This window comes from Rosa rugosa, chromosome 4 (genome assembly GCF_958449725.1).
Source record: "Rosa rugosa chromosome 4, drRosRugo1.1, whole genome shotgun sequence".
NCBI lineage: Eukaryota > Viridiplantae > Streptophyta > Magnoliopsida > Rosales > Rosaceae > Rosa > Rosa rugosa.
Genome location: NC_084823.1, coordinates 57,629,083 through 57,644,748, shown reverse-complemented (window position 1 = coordinate 57,644,748; position 15,666 = coordinate 57,629,083). Strand labels below are relative to the sequence as shown.

General features: G+C 37.2%; 2 protein-coding genes and 1 long non-coding RNA gene across 5 annotated transcripts; all 3 read left to right on the top strand.

Annotated features, from left to right (window-relative positions):
• The first annotated feature begins 40 nt into the window (after positions 1–40).
• LOC133743221 (CASP-like protein 4D1) lies at positions 41–1,082 on the top strand. Its single transcript, XM_062171087.1, has 2 exons — positions 41–353; positions 468–1,082. The coding sequence occupies exons 1-2, from the start codon at positions 208–210 to the stop codon at positions 865–867; spliced, it is 546 nt and encodes a 181-aa protein (XP_062027071.1). The 5' UTR covers positions 41–207; the 3' UTR covers positions 868–1,082.
• A 2,468-nt stretch (positions 1,083–3,550) lies between these two features.
• Positions 3,551–5,989, top strand: LOC133706441 (uncharacterized). Of its 3 annotated transcripts, none has more exons than XR_009844526.1 (5): positions 3,551–4,124; positions 4,654–4,760; positions 5,232–5,261; positions 5,436–5,666; positions 5,764–5,989. It is a non-coding gene; the product is annotated as an uncharacterized LOC133706441 (long non-coding RNA). The 3 variants fall into 3 exon arrangements; XR_009844527.1 differs by having other exon boundaries at positions 5,141–5,261; XR_009844528.1 differs by lacking the exon at positions 5,232–5,261.
• A 1,104-nt stretch (positions 5,990–7,093) lies between these two features.
• Positions 7,094–10,063, top strand: LOC133745100 (zinc finger BED domain-containing protein RICESLEEPER 1-like). The gene is made up of 4 exons (XM_062173092.1): positions 7,094–7,108; positions 7,527–9,629; positions 9,692–9,821; positions 9,918–10,063. The coding sequence occupies exons 1-4, from the start codon at positions 7,094–7,096 to the stop codon at positions 10,061–10,063; spliced, it is 2,394 nt and encodes a 797-aa protein (XP_062029076.1).
• The last annotated feature ends 5,603 nt before the right edge of the window (positions 10,064–15,666 follow it).

The window sequence follows — 15,666 nt, the reverse complement described above, 5'->3', positions numbered from 1 at the left end:
ATTTGCTCCAAAGAATATATATATATATATATTGACGTTAACGAACGAGAAAGGGACAGACGTACGGCTCTTGTTTCCTATAAATTATAGCAGAACATAGTGCATTACTCACCAAAAGAGAGTGCAAGTTCTTCGATAAGTTGCTCCAACAGAAACTAATTTATATATAGAAGGAGCTAGCTGTGTCAACTGTTGAGAATTTGAAGTATGTCTAAAGCTATTCCTGCCCTAGTTCTTGTATTCAGGATCCTTACCCTTGCAGCATGTGTTGCTTCTGGGCTGCTTCTCGTTCTCGACAACTTTAAAGATGAGGATGGTGATAAACTACATTCTTATGACATCATTACATTCAGGTACCTTTTTCTAAATCTAGCAAGCTAGCTTTTTCACATATATTTTTTTTTTTTTTGTTAGACATATTCATGCATTGAAAAATATGGATTAATATTTGAATTTGGTGTACGTAGGTATGTGCTTTCTGCAGCAGCAATTGGAGCAGCATACAGCCTACTACAGCTACCCTTTAACATATACTATGCTTCCACCAATAAGCGCTTGATACGCAACAGATGCATGCCGGAGTTTGATTTCTATTCCGACAAGGTAGTGACCTTGGTTCTAGCTTCGGGTGTGGGAGCTGGTTTTGCAGCGGGATTTGAGCTCAAAAAGTTTTTCAAACTATTACTTCAAGTGGCGTCACTAGGAATTGAAGACAACAACTTCGATCAAGAACTAGCCAAGTTCAATGACTTCTTTGAGAAGTCAATTATTTCCAGCGGAATTCTCTTGGTTGGAGCTGTTTGCATGGCTGTGGTTTCGATTCTCACTTCCATTACTCGGACTTCAAATTCGGGTTTCTTCGGATAATTGATCGAGAGTTCAGCTGCATGAGTAATAAAGATGTAAATGATCGATGATCAACTCTATTCTTGTTTTCTTTCTTATTTGGGATGTGTTCATTCATATCAAATTGTTTTTCCGGTACAAACTTGAATTGTACAAATAAATATGTGTCTATTTGCAGACATATTATGTAAACAAGCGAATTGCTAGCGATCACTCGGTCACCAATTGATTGAGGATTTGTGGTCACCCACTTTTGGATTGAATTTAAAGGGTTGATATATATATATATATATATATAACTTTGCTCAGGTGCGGATATCTGCACCTAAGAAAAAAAGTACGGATTTCGAGTTTTGACCCACTTTTTGATCATATTTTTACATCTTAACCGTTCAGTTTTTAGGTCCTAATGTATAGATCACCTCTGCAAAATTTCAGCCATTTGGTGATCGTTAAGGCATCCAAAACTGCGATTTACATGAACGAACTGAATCTGCCGAACCGGAACCGTTCGTGTACATTGTTGTAAATTGCAGTTTTGGATGCCTTAACGATCACCAATTTGGCTGAAATTTTTCAGAGGTGATCTATACATTAGGACCTAAAAACTGAACGGTTAAGATGTGAAAATATGATCGAAAAGTGGGTCAAAACCTAAAATCCGTACCTAAGAAAAACTGCGGACGTCCGCAGTGGAGAAGCGCTATATATATATATATATGTGTGTGTGTGTGTGTGTGTGTGTGTAATGAGTGGTTTATATTATTAAACTACACGTTAAAAATATGAACATCCTCAAATTTTAGGTTTAAAGAGGTCACACACACATATATAGATGCCCATTCTAGAGATGATCTCCTTACTTTAAGAATTTAAGAATTTTTACTATTTTAATTACACTAGTACATGACCTAATTCAATGATTTCAACCGTTGATCCTCTAAAATCCTATGCAATATTTGTGTCTATAAAAAGTCAACCAAATCCATAATCTTGTCATTCAAAATTGTGTAAACAAATGTAATCCTTTAGATAAAATTAAAATGAATATTGTTCTAATCAAATGGTCAAACGTTTTCCGATTCAGCTAATTTTTTATAAGATTTATATGTGTATATGTAACTAGACAATGAATGGTTTAGGTTATTAAACGACATGCTAAAAATAAAAGAACAATTCTTAGGTTCACCCATAGGGTGAATGAGCATATTCATCATCTCTTACGATTAACGCATAATAAATTTATAATTTTCTAATTCAACCGTTCATGTTGTATAATGTCATACAAAGATTAGCTCAGTAAAAAATCAATCAAATTGAAGACCTTTTAGTTATTCATTTCTATGAAATACATGGACGGTTCATCATAATAGTAGTAAGTGTTGTTAGAGTCATCCATTTGTTTGATTCAATTAGATAATTAAACGATTTCCGATTTGATTAATTTTTCACAGAGATGATTTTTAAGGGATAACTTAGGATATAGACCATTGGATTATAAATTTATTAAGTAAAAATATGTTAATCGACAACGGCGATGATTATGCTCGTTCACCCTAGAGATGAACCTAAAAATTGTCTAAAATAAAAATATCATCACATTTCAAATGTAAGGAGGTCCTCGCTAAATTTTCTCTCTCTATATATATATTCCCTTCAATCTCTCAAAGTTCAGAGACCTTGAAAAAGTAAGAACCTCAAATAAAAAAATTGCATATAATTGTCTCGTGATAAAAATGAAACCTTTCACATGTGTCAAACTAAAATACCAAATAAACCTTGCTAATTGGCTTTTATTGTGAAGGTACTTTATCATTTTCAATTAAAAATGCTAGAGGCCGTCAGTTTGTTCCAAAATATAATTATGTACGTGTCTGCACGCCAACATCTATATTGACATCATCGAACAAGGAAAGGACAGACGACTGTTGTTTCCTTATAAACTATAAGAGAATTAATCCACTGCTGCATTACTTGGTCACCAAAACAAGAGCTAGTACAAGGGAACTGAATTGCAGAAGGAGCTATTGTTTGCCTCAAAAACAACGTATATATCTAGCTGGCTAACTTTGTAACCGTGGAGATCGAAATTGAAGTGATCGACTTATGGCGTCTGAAGCTATTCCTTGCGCAGTTCTGGTATTCAGGATATTTACCCTTGCGGCCTGCGTTGCTTCTGGCTGGTTACTTGTTCTCGACCACTTTACAATTTCTAATCAGAAATTACGTTTTCAGGATCTGGTTACGTTCAGGTACAGCACGTTAATTTTTCGATCTTAATCTAGCTAGCTTTTTCGATCATTCACTTTTTTGTTTAATTACTATATTGATCGAAAAAAATGATTAAGCAGGATATTTGAATATATATGTTGCAGGTATGTGCTTTCTGCAGCAGTAATTGGAGCAGCATACAGCATACTACAGCTACCTTTTAATATATACTATGCTTCCACCCAAAAGCTTTTGATACGCAACGGATGCATGCCGGATTTTGATTTCTATGCCGACAAGGTAGTGAGCTTGATTCTATCTTCGGCTGTGGGAGCTGGTTTTGGAGCGGGAGTTGAGCTCAAAAAGTTTATCGAAGCGTTACTTCCTCTGCTCCGCCTTGACAACTTGAGGGAAGCACAAACCAAGAACGATGACTTCTATGAGAAGGCTCTTGTCGCTACCGGAATTCTCTTGCACTACTACATATATAGGCTTTAATGACATTTTTTTTATGGCATTTTAGCAAAAACGTCATTAAAAAGTATTTTAATGACGTTTTCAGGTTAAAACGCCATGAATAATTTGATAGTGAAAAATTTATGACACTTTTGAAACGCCATAAAAACTTTTAAATACCATGACGTTTTATAAATGCCATCAAAAAAAAATAGACGGCGTCTGTTAGACGCCATAATTATAGGCGAAATCCATGGCGTTTGTAAACGTCATACTTAAGAAACTTTAATTTTTTCAATTTGCCCGCCCGCGCCTAGCCTATTTTTCTGTTCAGTTTCACACATCCCAATTAACTTTAATTTTATTTTTCTTCTATTTTCTTCTCGTTCTCTCTCTCTCTCTCTCGCTCCCACCCACCCTCTATCCCTTTTCTTCTCGATCTGAAGCAAGAAGCAGAAACAACTGGATTTTTAACCTCGGTCTTTTCCATTCACTTTATCGTCTCTTTCTTCCTGAACATGCTACGGCAAGGCCGATCCCCATATCAAGTCAACGTTCTTTTGCAACAAGAAGAAGAAGAGGCTGAGTTGCTCTCTATCGAAATTTCACAGGTTAAGTCTGAAATTTCTCTTGGGTTTTACTCAAATTGAGTATTTTCTGTGATTGAGTCTATTTGATTGAAGATTTCTTTACATGTTCTACTTTGCATTAGGGTTTTGGATTTGTGGTCGGTCTTGTAATTGGGCAAGATTGGGTATTCTTACTCGTTTGGTCTTTTCTCATATTGCTATCTTGCATCCTTTCAAAAGATGATTTGGGTTTCGGTGAGCCTTGAAATTGGGGAAGATATATCAATGAAATTGGGGACAATATTAATCAGACCTCGTAGCTAGTTTTATTGATAACTACTCGCAGTGTTCATGAAAGTATTGTTGGGAAAATGTTATAAAAGTTTATCTAATAGTATCACTATAGTATCAGTGCTTATTGTCATTTAGTGTTCAGTGAATGGCTAAAGGATAGGATGATATTCAACTTGATTGAATTTACCTGAGAAAGATAAAATAGGTGCTATTGTGGCAAGTAAGTCTAGCATTATTGAATTTTACTCATTGATTTGATAATGCTGTGTGCTTATAGGTATCAAAGAGCCAAACCCATAATTATGTTGTATATGACAAAGAAAGCTAATGCTTTTTGGGTTACACAGCGCATGACTGTGCTAGCAGTTTTCAAGCTTTTTACAGGTATAAACTTGTTAATATCTGTCTAAATTTGGTTAAGAAATTTATCTTTTATTAGATAGTTGATATAGAAGGTCTACATTTGATCACAAAGTTAGGATCTCTGTATTGCATAGATAAGTAGAAATTCCTCAAATGCAATGAAAATCATTGTCCTTTTCTGGTTGCATTTTCATTTAATAAATGTTTTTAGTATATAGAATTAGAAATTGGTTTTAAATTTAACAGCTTTTTCATCATGCTAATGGGTCTGGTTTTTGGGTGCTGCAAACTATGTCTTGCCTGTCCCCCTAGAGGTACATGAATGTATTACTGATGTTCCTACTTAAACAAATAAGAAGAAAAATAGTATTTGCTGGGGCGTGTTCTCTTTGTTGTTTCAGATGACTTAATCATCTCTAACTTGTCATGTATTGAGTCGATCTCTGAAGTTCCACACTTCCAAGGATTGAAAGCTGTTGAATTTTTCTATAGGTCATTCAAGTGCTCATCCATGAATCTTAGGTAAGACGACAATAATCTTAACCTATTTCTTGATAAATATATGATGTTGATACATATACAAAGAACTGCTTGGCTTTAGCTTAAACCATAAATTGTCATTGAGTCTTGTGACTTTATTACGAAGCTGGGATATTCCTGCTAATTGATGATATATGGGTTGATGTACATATGTAGGATGGTGAAAAATGGAATTAGATGCCCAACTGCATCTGATCTTTTACCCAAAAAAATAATACTTGTGATTTGAACCATAAAAAGGAAGTCATTCTATCTTTTGCTCTGCCTCTGAATGCTGGCTCTATTGCTGACTGTCTTCAATGAATCGCTTGCAATAACAGAAACACAAGCACATGGGGCTGAAAGCTGTCATTGGATTTGGCTATATTTCCTATAAAATTTTTGATGGTAAGCATTATTCTATAATATCTTTGGAGTCTAATTATGGTATATTATAGAAACATTAACTTGTTCAATGTCTAATTTTTCTTTGTTTGATATATAGGACGAGTTGCTAAACTCCACCACTTCCAATGGCAGCAGTTGCTAATCACCACCACTTCCAATATACTCTGGTTTAGCTAGGCTAAAGCAACATGTGTCATCTTTTTTCTCTCTTCTTTCTCTTAGCTTACATATATGTTATGTGTAGATTACATTGATGGAAATATTGTAGATTGGGTATTTCTTCTTTTGTTAATTCAATGGTACATAGTAATAGAGTTTTGTTATTTGTGAGGTGTAATATTTTTTGCTAATCGGATAATTGATTTTCTGCATTTAATCAGAAAATCAATAAATATAATTTTTTTTTTTAAAAAACTGAAAAAAATTCCATGGCGTTTGAAAAACGTCATTAAATTTAATTCAATGGCATTTCTGAAACGTCATTGAAAGTATTTTAATGACGTTTTCAAAACGTCATGATTTTTAATGACGTTTATCAAACGTCGTTGAAACTTTTTTAATGGCGTTTTTAAAACGTCATTGAATTCTTTTTAATGACGTTTTTGAAACGTCATTAATTTATCTAGGAAAAGACGGCATCGGTTTCTACGGCGTCTGGGGATGGCGTTTAAAAACGCCATAAAATGGATTCTATGACGTTTTTCAAACGTCATTGATATATTTCTGTCTAGTAGTGTTGGTTGGAGCTGTTTGCATGGCTGTGGTTTCAATCCTCACTTCCATTGCTCGAACTCCCGGTTTCTTCGGGTACCGGTAATTGAATCACGCCTCTTTGTTCAGCTGCATGCCCACTCACAAATTCACAATAAAGACGCAGGCATGTAAATGATGATCAGCTCTTTTCTTTGCTTTTTCTTTTTGTCCTACTTGGGGTGTGTTTAAATAAATATGCGTCTGTATGCAGCCATATTATGTAAAAAATAATAATAATAAGTTAGTTTGTTTCTTGCTTTAATCTTCGTAATTAGGGCTGGGAATCTGTGACCGAAATACCGACGCCGATACCAACCGAACCGGTACCGATACCGATCGGCTCGGTTTCATTTTTTTTTTTTTGGAGTGCCAAACTGAAACCGGACCGAATATATTGGGCTCGGGTCGGGATCGGATTGGGCTTTTTTCATACCGTAAAGTTACCGACCCGGCCCGTTACTTTGCTCCAAATCGATGGATGGCTGCAGCTCGAGTCATTTAAGTCATTTGACAGTTTTGACATTTTGACATTTCAACCTAACCAAGCCGCCTTCATTCGCAAACCTCCTTCAATCGATGCACCACGATTCCACGATTCCATTCAAATCGAAGACAAGAACTCAAGAAGTTGAAGCTCCAGCTCCGAAAGCTCGGATTTGATCATTTGATTATCAATGGGAAAGCTAGGAGTAAGTCTGAGTATTGGGTTTTGATTAATATGAATTTTAAATGGAAAATCTAGATCTAGATGTTTGTTGCCTTGTTGAGTTGTTGAGTATTGGGTCATGCATGATGGTTGACTGGTTGAGAACTTGAGATTGATTTGGGTAATTGCCACTTCAGTATTTTGGTTATTATGATTATTAGATTATGATGTATCTTAGTAGTTAGTACATTATGATGTGCTGAACTGTTGTTTTACTTGTTTATCAGTTTATCAATTTCTGCATAGAATGATTAATTGATTATGATTATCAGTTTATGTGCTATAATGATTATCTGATTAACAATGCATCAGTTTATTTATGTTTGATTACATGAATTGTGTCCAATCTTCATTCTTTAGTTACTATTGTTAATTATTTTTTTTTTTTTTTTATGTTCCAGTTTAGAAGAAGTAAGAAGAGGGGTGAAGTAGGCAAAGAAGGAGCAGAGTCAGCAGACCGAGCAGTGTTACCTCTCCCTCAGTCCAGCTTGGTTGTTTCGAGCAGTGGGACCTCTCCCTCAGTAGCTGAAGAAGATGTCACTGAATCAGCCGCAGGGGCAAGCCGGGCAACAACTCCAGGTTCTTTTGAAAAGGTACATGACAATCCTCGAGCTGATAGGAAACGTAGTTGGGTTTGGGAGCACTTTGAGGAATACACTGATACGAAAGTGATTAAAGTTAAGGGTAAAGAAGATATTATACAAGAGTTTAGGAGGGCTAAGTGTATATATTGTCCTAAGGGAGCAGTAGGAGACTATGCTTGTGATTCTTACAAAAATGGGACTCAGGGTATGATTAGGCACATAAACAACTCATGCAAGTATTATCCAGGAAGGAGGGTTGTCGATAAGAATCAAAAACTGCTTGTTGGTGATAAAAGTAAGGGTAATTCACTTAAGGCTGTAGCATATAATCCTCATGAAGTGATGCAAGCTTGTGTCGAAATGGTTGTAGTTGATGAGCTTCCTTTTAGCTTTGTTGAAAAGCAAGGGTTTAGGAAGTTTTGTTATGTTATGCAGCCTCTGTTTAGGGTCCCCTGTAGGAAAACTTTGGTGAAAGACTTTTTGAAGTTGTATGATAAGACGAAAAAGAAATTGAAATCTGATTTGGCACATCATAGAGTCTGCCTAACTACTGACACTTGGACAAGTGTTCAGAATTTCAATTACATGGTGCTAACAACACACTTTATAGATGATGAGTGGGTTATGCATAAGAGGATTATCAATTTCTGCACTATCCATAACCATAGTGGGAATTCAATAGGGAAATTGATTGAGTCTTGTTTGATTCAGTGGGGGATAAACAAGGTTCTAACCATCACAATGGATAATGCAACTGCTAATAAGTGTGCTCTTGAGTTTGTTAGGTCCAAACTTAACAAAAGGGAAAACTCAGAATCAATCTTAGAGGGAAAGTTCATGCATGTTAGGTGTACTGCTCATATTTGTAACTTGATTGTTGGAAGTGGGTTGAAGAGGCTGAATAGGGCAGTGCTAGCCATTAGAAATGCTGTAAAGTTTGTTAGGTCTTCGGCATCAAGGCTAGATAGTTTTAAGGCATGTGTAGCAAAGGAACAAGTCCCTTGCAAAGGCTTGGTGGTTATGGATGTTCCCACAAGGTGGAATTCAACATTCTTAATGTTGGAAGCTGCCTTGAAGTTCAAAAAAGCCTTTGGAAGGATGCTAGAGGATGATGACAGTGGCTTTGCTGCATATTTCAAGGAGCCTGAGGAAGAGTATGATGAGGAAGGGAATGTGGTTCCAATAAAAGGCAATAGAAATAGAGTTGGGCCACCGACAGATGAAGAATGGGATAAGGCAGAGGTGTTTGTGCATTTTCTGAGGGTTTTTTATGAAATTACTTTGAGGGTCAGTGCAAGTAATCATCCCACAATCCATACTACTTTCCATGATGTGTTGTCCATGGAAACTGAGATCAACAAGCTGTTTATTGCACCTGAAATGCAGACAGGGAGTGAAACTGAGAAAGTGTTGACTGATATGGCAGGACACATGAGTTCCAAATTTCTCAAATATTATGGTAGCTTCAAGGATCTAAATCCTTTGGTGTTTATGGGGCTTGTGCTTGATCCGAGATTCAAGCTACTTAATATCACTCATTTGTTGAAAAAAGAGGGGTATGATAATGACATTGTGGAAGCAAAAGGCAAGGAGATAAGGGATGTGTTGATGTCATTGTATGAAGCTTATGCACCAAAGGATGCCCCTGCAAAGAAAAGGGAGGTTTTATCTTCAAGTTCACAAAGCACAGTAACAAGCACCGGTCGTAGAGGAAGAGCATCAATCTTGAGTGATTGGAGAAAAGTTGTTTCAGAACTTGATGAGCAAGTGGTTGCACATGAAGTGGACAAGTATCTGCTGGACCCTCTTGAGTATACAAATGATGGAGAATCAGATTTTCCAATTTTGTTATGGTGGAAGCTGAATGGACCTAAGTATCCTGTTCTTGCAGCAATAGCCAAAGATGTAATGGCTGTTCAAGTATCCACAGTTGCATCTGAGGCTGCTTTTAGCACTGGAGGGAGAGTAATCGACAACTTTAGGAGTTCATTAACTCCAAATCTGTGGAAGCTTTGATATGTTTGCAAAGTTGGTTCAGGGGGAATGATATTAGCTACATAGAGGATGCTCCAGGCATCAAAGAAACAGAATTCTACGAGAAATGTGAGAAAGGTAAAGTATTATGATTTTTGATCAGTTTAGTTTACCATTACATTTTTCTATTTTTCAAGTTCTAATATTTAGCAAATCATTGTGTTTGGTGTGTAGATCATATAACCTCAGCATCTTCAAGTGTAAACTCATGTCCTCCTCCAAAACCAAAGGGAAAGGATGCAACTAATGCAAGTGATGAAGTTGTCGAAGTTGAAGATGAATCTGAAAATTCTGGTTCTGATGACTCAGAAACAAGTTGAACTTTGCTCATTGTTGGTTGTTGCTTATTTTTAATTTTTATCATTTCATGAACTGTGCTGACTGCTGACCCTCATTTTCAGTTTTCATTCTTCAATTTATGACTTTATGGTTTGTTGGTTTCAACCTTTGTGAGTTTGTGCAATACTTCTATAGTTCTATCTATGAGTTTATTTTTGTTTTCAAATTTCAGTTTGTGACTTCATGGCTTCATGCCTTTGTGTGCTTTTTGCTTTGTGATGAGTTTAGCAGCCTTTGATTTGCAGTTTATGTTTGTGAGTTTAGCAGCCATCAGTTTCCAATTTATATATCAGTATGTGAGTTTGTAAACTTTGTATGTTTGTGAGTTTGCAGCCTTTATTTTCAGTTTATTTGTTTATGTCTTTATGAGTTATCAGTTATGAGTTATGACTTTATGAGTTTAGAAGCCTCTGTCTTTAGTTTAGGACTTTATGGTAAGGGCCAGTTGTGCTTATATTACTTATGCAGGAAAAATCTGCAGTAAGATTTGCCTTATTGTGAAACTTGACAGATTTTTTAAAAGAGAACTGGTGTACCGAATGGTACCGAATTGGTACCGAACCGATCGGTTTCGGTACGGTTCGGTTTTGAGACTGCTATTGATGAGTGCCGAGCCGGACCGAACCGACTGAAACAATCGGTCTCGGCTTCGGGATGGCTTATTTACCGAGCCGATCCGAGCCGATCCCACCCCTATTCGTAATCATCTATTAGATTCACCCATAGGAACGAACATATTCATCTTTATTATTGATTAACATACTTTTATTTAATAAATTTATAATCCAACGCTCCATATTTTAAATTAGTTTTTAAAGATCATATATATCTCCGTAAAAAATCAATCAAATCGGAAATCATTTAATTATCTAATTATATCAAATAAATGGATGGTTCTAACAACACTACTATTATGACGAACCGTCCATGTATTTCATAGAAATAAATAATTAAAAGGTCTTCAATTTGATTGATTTTTTACAGAGCTAATATTTGTATTACGTTATACAACATGAATGGTTGGATTAGAAAATTGGAAAGTTATTATGTGTAAATTGCAAAAGATGGTGAATATGCTCGTTCACCCAAGGCATGAACCTAAGAATTGTCCCATATATATGGCCTTTTTAGATGGACAATTTTAGATTCACCCCTAGGGTGAACGAGCATATTCACCCCGTTGTCGATTAACATATTTTAATTTAATAAATTTATAATCTAACAGTCCATATTCTAAATCATCCTTTAAAGATCATTTCTGTAAAAAATCAATCGAATCGGAAATCGTTTAAATATCTAATTGAATCAAACAAATGGATGATTCTAACAACACTGACTACTACTATGATGAACCATCCATGTATTTCATAGAAATGAATAACTAAAAGGTATTCAATTTGATTGATTTTTTACTGAGCTAATCTTTGTATTACATTATACAACATGAATGGTTTGATTAGAAAATTATAAAGTTATTATACGTTAATCGCAATAGATGGTGAATATGCTCATTCACCTTAGGGGTGAACTTAAGAATTATTTCTCTTCGTTTTAGACTCTATAGCCAGGGGCGGAGCCACATATAGGCCAGCTTGGGCACTTGCTTAGACTGAGTTTTTCTTGTTTACCTTAATTTATATATGTTGGCTGAAGGAAGCTACCTAAAACATAGCAGAAAAGGGAAAAACCAGATGAATCTTGTCTTACCTAGGCTGGGTTTTTCTTATTTGTCTTGAATCTTGCCTTACCTAAGAAACTTTTCTGGATCCGCCACTATCTATAGCCAACATCAGTTTGACTACGTACAAACACGAGAAAGAAAAATAATAGTATCAAATATCACTCCAATTTGAGCCTTAGGCTGTGGATTTCAAAGGTTGTCTTCGCCCCTTAGCAAGTATAGAAGCCCAGATTTGTGTATAATAAAATTCACCAACGGTGTCTGGACACTTAGGGGACTTTCAGAATGATACCTGAACTTACAAAGTTATCAATGTGATACCTGGACTCATTTTTTCGTATCAATGTGATACCTATGACCAATTTCCGTAACGACTCCGTGACGGAAATTGGCCGTAGGTATCACATTGATACGAAAAAATGAGTCCAGGTATCACATTGATAACTTTGTAAGTTCAGGTATCATTCTGAAAGTCCCCTAAGTGTCCAGACACCGTTGGTGAATTTTTTCCAATTTTGCACGTGCGAAACACGTGAGTCACTTAATGAAGACAAAAGGACCGATTTAACCTCAAATTCTTTCTTTCTTTTTTTCTTTATTCTTCTTTCTTTCTTTCTTCTTCTTTCTTTCTTTCTTCTTCTTCTTTTCTGGTTTCTTCTTCCCCTGATTTGAATCATCAAGATTCAAATCATCTTGCTCGTCCGATTCCCACCGCCGATCGCCGATCAAACACCGCCGCTGCGTCTCAATCCACCTTCATGCACCACAAATGTTTCTGGTTCCCCCAACTTCAAATCCTATAGCAAATTGAAATTGTGCATTGAGGCTTCACCGCTCACTCCGAGTTCATCCCCGCCACCGCCGCCAATGACTTGACCACCACCACTCTCGTTCTCTCCTCCGACCCCCTTTTATACACCATTGATTAGAAACTCAGACCCCACCAGCCCTCCACTCTCAAAGCACAGCTCCAATCCCACCCCTCCATCCTCTCCTTCGTTCCCGACATGCAACACCACCTCCACACCATCCTCACCTGCAACTTCATCGGTTTAGCCGACAACTTCGGCCTCTAGCCCAACTTCGATCAGAGGCAATTTTAGGAAGACAAAGATTAACAACTTCGGCCTCCACACCATCCTCACCTGCAGAAAATTCGAGCTGTTCTTATTCACCAGCTTCGCCACTCCGCTGCTACCCACCATTGTGCCTCGTCGATTAGTAGACAAAGAACTCGGAGCCTCCACCATCGAGAAATTGAGGCTCACGTTCTGCGTGTCATGCGCGGCGGATATCGGCATCTTCGGAGAAAATGTTGTATGAACATAAATTTAGTTTGGGTTCCACGGTGGCAGCTAGTCGAGCTAGTTGATTGCGGCCTTAGCTTTCTTCATTAGCCAATCGACGACCTTGCTAGGCTGGTCGTATCCAAGCCAGTCCTGCATGTCGTAGAATTGAATGGCGGTGTGGGCGACGAGCCTGATGCTGCGGTCCCTGGGGCCTTTGGTGGTGCAAACCTTGCTGTGGCGGTCCTTCCGGCCTGTGGCCCTTAGAATGTGGCCTTGAGCCTCCACGATTTCGCTAGCGGTGGAGGAAGAAGCAATCCTTATCCCCAAACCCAATCGAGAAGCAGCGGAGGACGACGTTGTTGTGCGGTGGTGGAGGTTGTTGGTCAAGTCATTGGCGACGGCGGCGGGGATGAACTCGGAGTGAGAGGTGAAGCCTCAATGCACAATTTCAATTTGCTATAGGATTTGAAGTTGGGGGAACCAGAAACATCTGTGGTGCATGAAGGTAGATTGAGACGCAGCGGTGGTGTTTCATCGGCGATCGGCGGTGGGAATCGGACGAGCAAGATGATTTGAATCTTGATGATTCAAATCAGGGGAAGAAGAAACCAGAAAAGAAGAAGAAGAAAGAAAGAAAGAAAGAACAATAAAGAAAAAAAGAAAAGAAAAGAAAGAAAGAATTTGAGGGTAAATCGGTCCTTTTGTCTTCATTAAGTGACTCACGTGCATCGCACGTGCAAAATTGGGAAAAATTCACCAACGGTGTCTGGACACTTAGGGACTTTCAGAATGATACCTAAACTTACAAAGTTATCAATGTGATATCTGGACTCATTTTTTCGTATCAATGTGATACCTACGGCAATTTCCGTCACGGAGCCGTTACGGAAATTGGTCATAGGTACGACGATGATACGAAAAAATGAGTCCAGGTATCACATTGATAACTTTGTAAGTTCAGGTATCATTCTGAAAGTCCCCTAAGTGTCCAGACACCGTTGGTGAATTTTAATGGTATTTGTGGAGAGTAGACATGATTAGCAAAAGGCCGAAAGCAAATAACTTTTTTTTTTTTTTTTTTTTGATATATGGGGGCCTAATGGCCCAGCCCAATGGCCCTCAAGAAGCAACAACTACGTACATTCCTAACTCTAGCAGTTTCACACAAGTCGTCCACGTGTGAAGCATCACAATTCACACATAGAAAGCTTATTCTGAAAAAACTTGCACCTATTTATCACATTATGCAAAGGATTAAGATCATCCACCCCTTGATTAAGCATTCAGACTAGAATTTTTTTGAGTCACATTCAATGAGAACAGAGGAACTTTGAAGGGACATGGAAAGATTTAAACCCAGCAATAAATCCCAAGCTTCTGCGCCTCAAGAACAAAACCACTCTCCAAGCTAGCAAAGAACCCAGAAATTCAGTTACCATCACAATCTCTTATAAGTCTTATTAAAATGTACAGAATTTTGTGTAAGCATACAAAAGAACTTTTTGGTTATGGCAACTCCTAGCTTAATGATGCAATTAATATAGAATTGGAGTTCTGATAGACTAATGAAGAAATTAAATCCTTTTCCTGACTTGTGTGTTTGAATGCAATTGCTTTTTAATTCGATTTGTGAACATTAAAAAAATGATATATTAGATTTGTTTTTATTACACAACGACAGAAAATTAAAAAAAAAAATTCGTCCATAACGTCATTGATCATACTTGGTCTATGAATTTGTGATGCACATGTAAGATGTAAGATTATTCCAACTAGATCAAAGTCTCCCTGATTGAGACATAGGACCATGCACTCCCAACTTAATTGATTCACTGCTTGCTTTCGTAAAATGAAGGCTACACTATCTGCGTAATTACACTCGTTGTGTTTATAAAGAAATAAGTGATCGAACTTTGATTTCCTGGATTTGATGCTTTGACTTTTGGACTTGCACCATCAGACTTCTCTCTTTGGATTTAAAGATTAGGTCTTCCCCACCCACATGGTTTGTTTCTTGAGTTATCACTAAAATATAATTCAAGTTTGTATAATAAGAGATCAAATTCTAATGGGGTAAAGGAAAGGTATGGTATGGATCAGAAAGATGCCCGAATTAAGGGGTCCCTACACCCTACTTGAAAATTGATGATTAGGGTTTGTTGGGCCAACTTTTTTTCACCATTAAATAAAAATTGATAACTTCAAATGGAAAGAAAGAAATTAAACCATGGGCTTCAATCAGATCCTTCCCTCACTGCCAAAAAAAAAAAAAAATCAGATCCTTCCCTGCAAAGCATATGTCAATTCATTCATTCATGGAAGCTTTTTGGTTGTAAATACCAGCTTTGTTAATTGCTATCCATGCCATCTTTATTCCCTTTCGAGTGTGTGTGACAGTTTACCACTTAGAACTTCTATTTGGGTCACTTTCGCTTTCTTACAAATGCTACACAACCCACCAAAGCATCCAAACCCTATTCTTTTATTTCTTTTTCCCGCATGATGATGACACGTGCAGGATGCCGGAACACGTGTCACGTGGTCTAACTTTGATTCTGTGAGACTTTGGTCCACTGCAATGTGAGTATATCCCCATACTTTTTGGATATTTGTC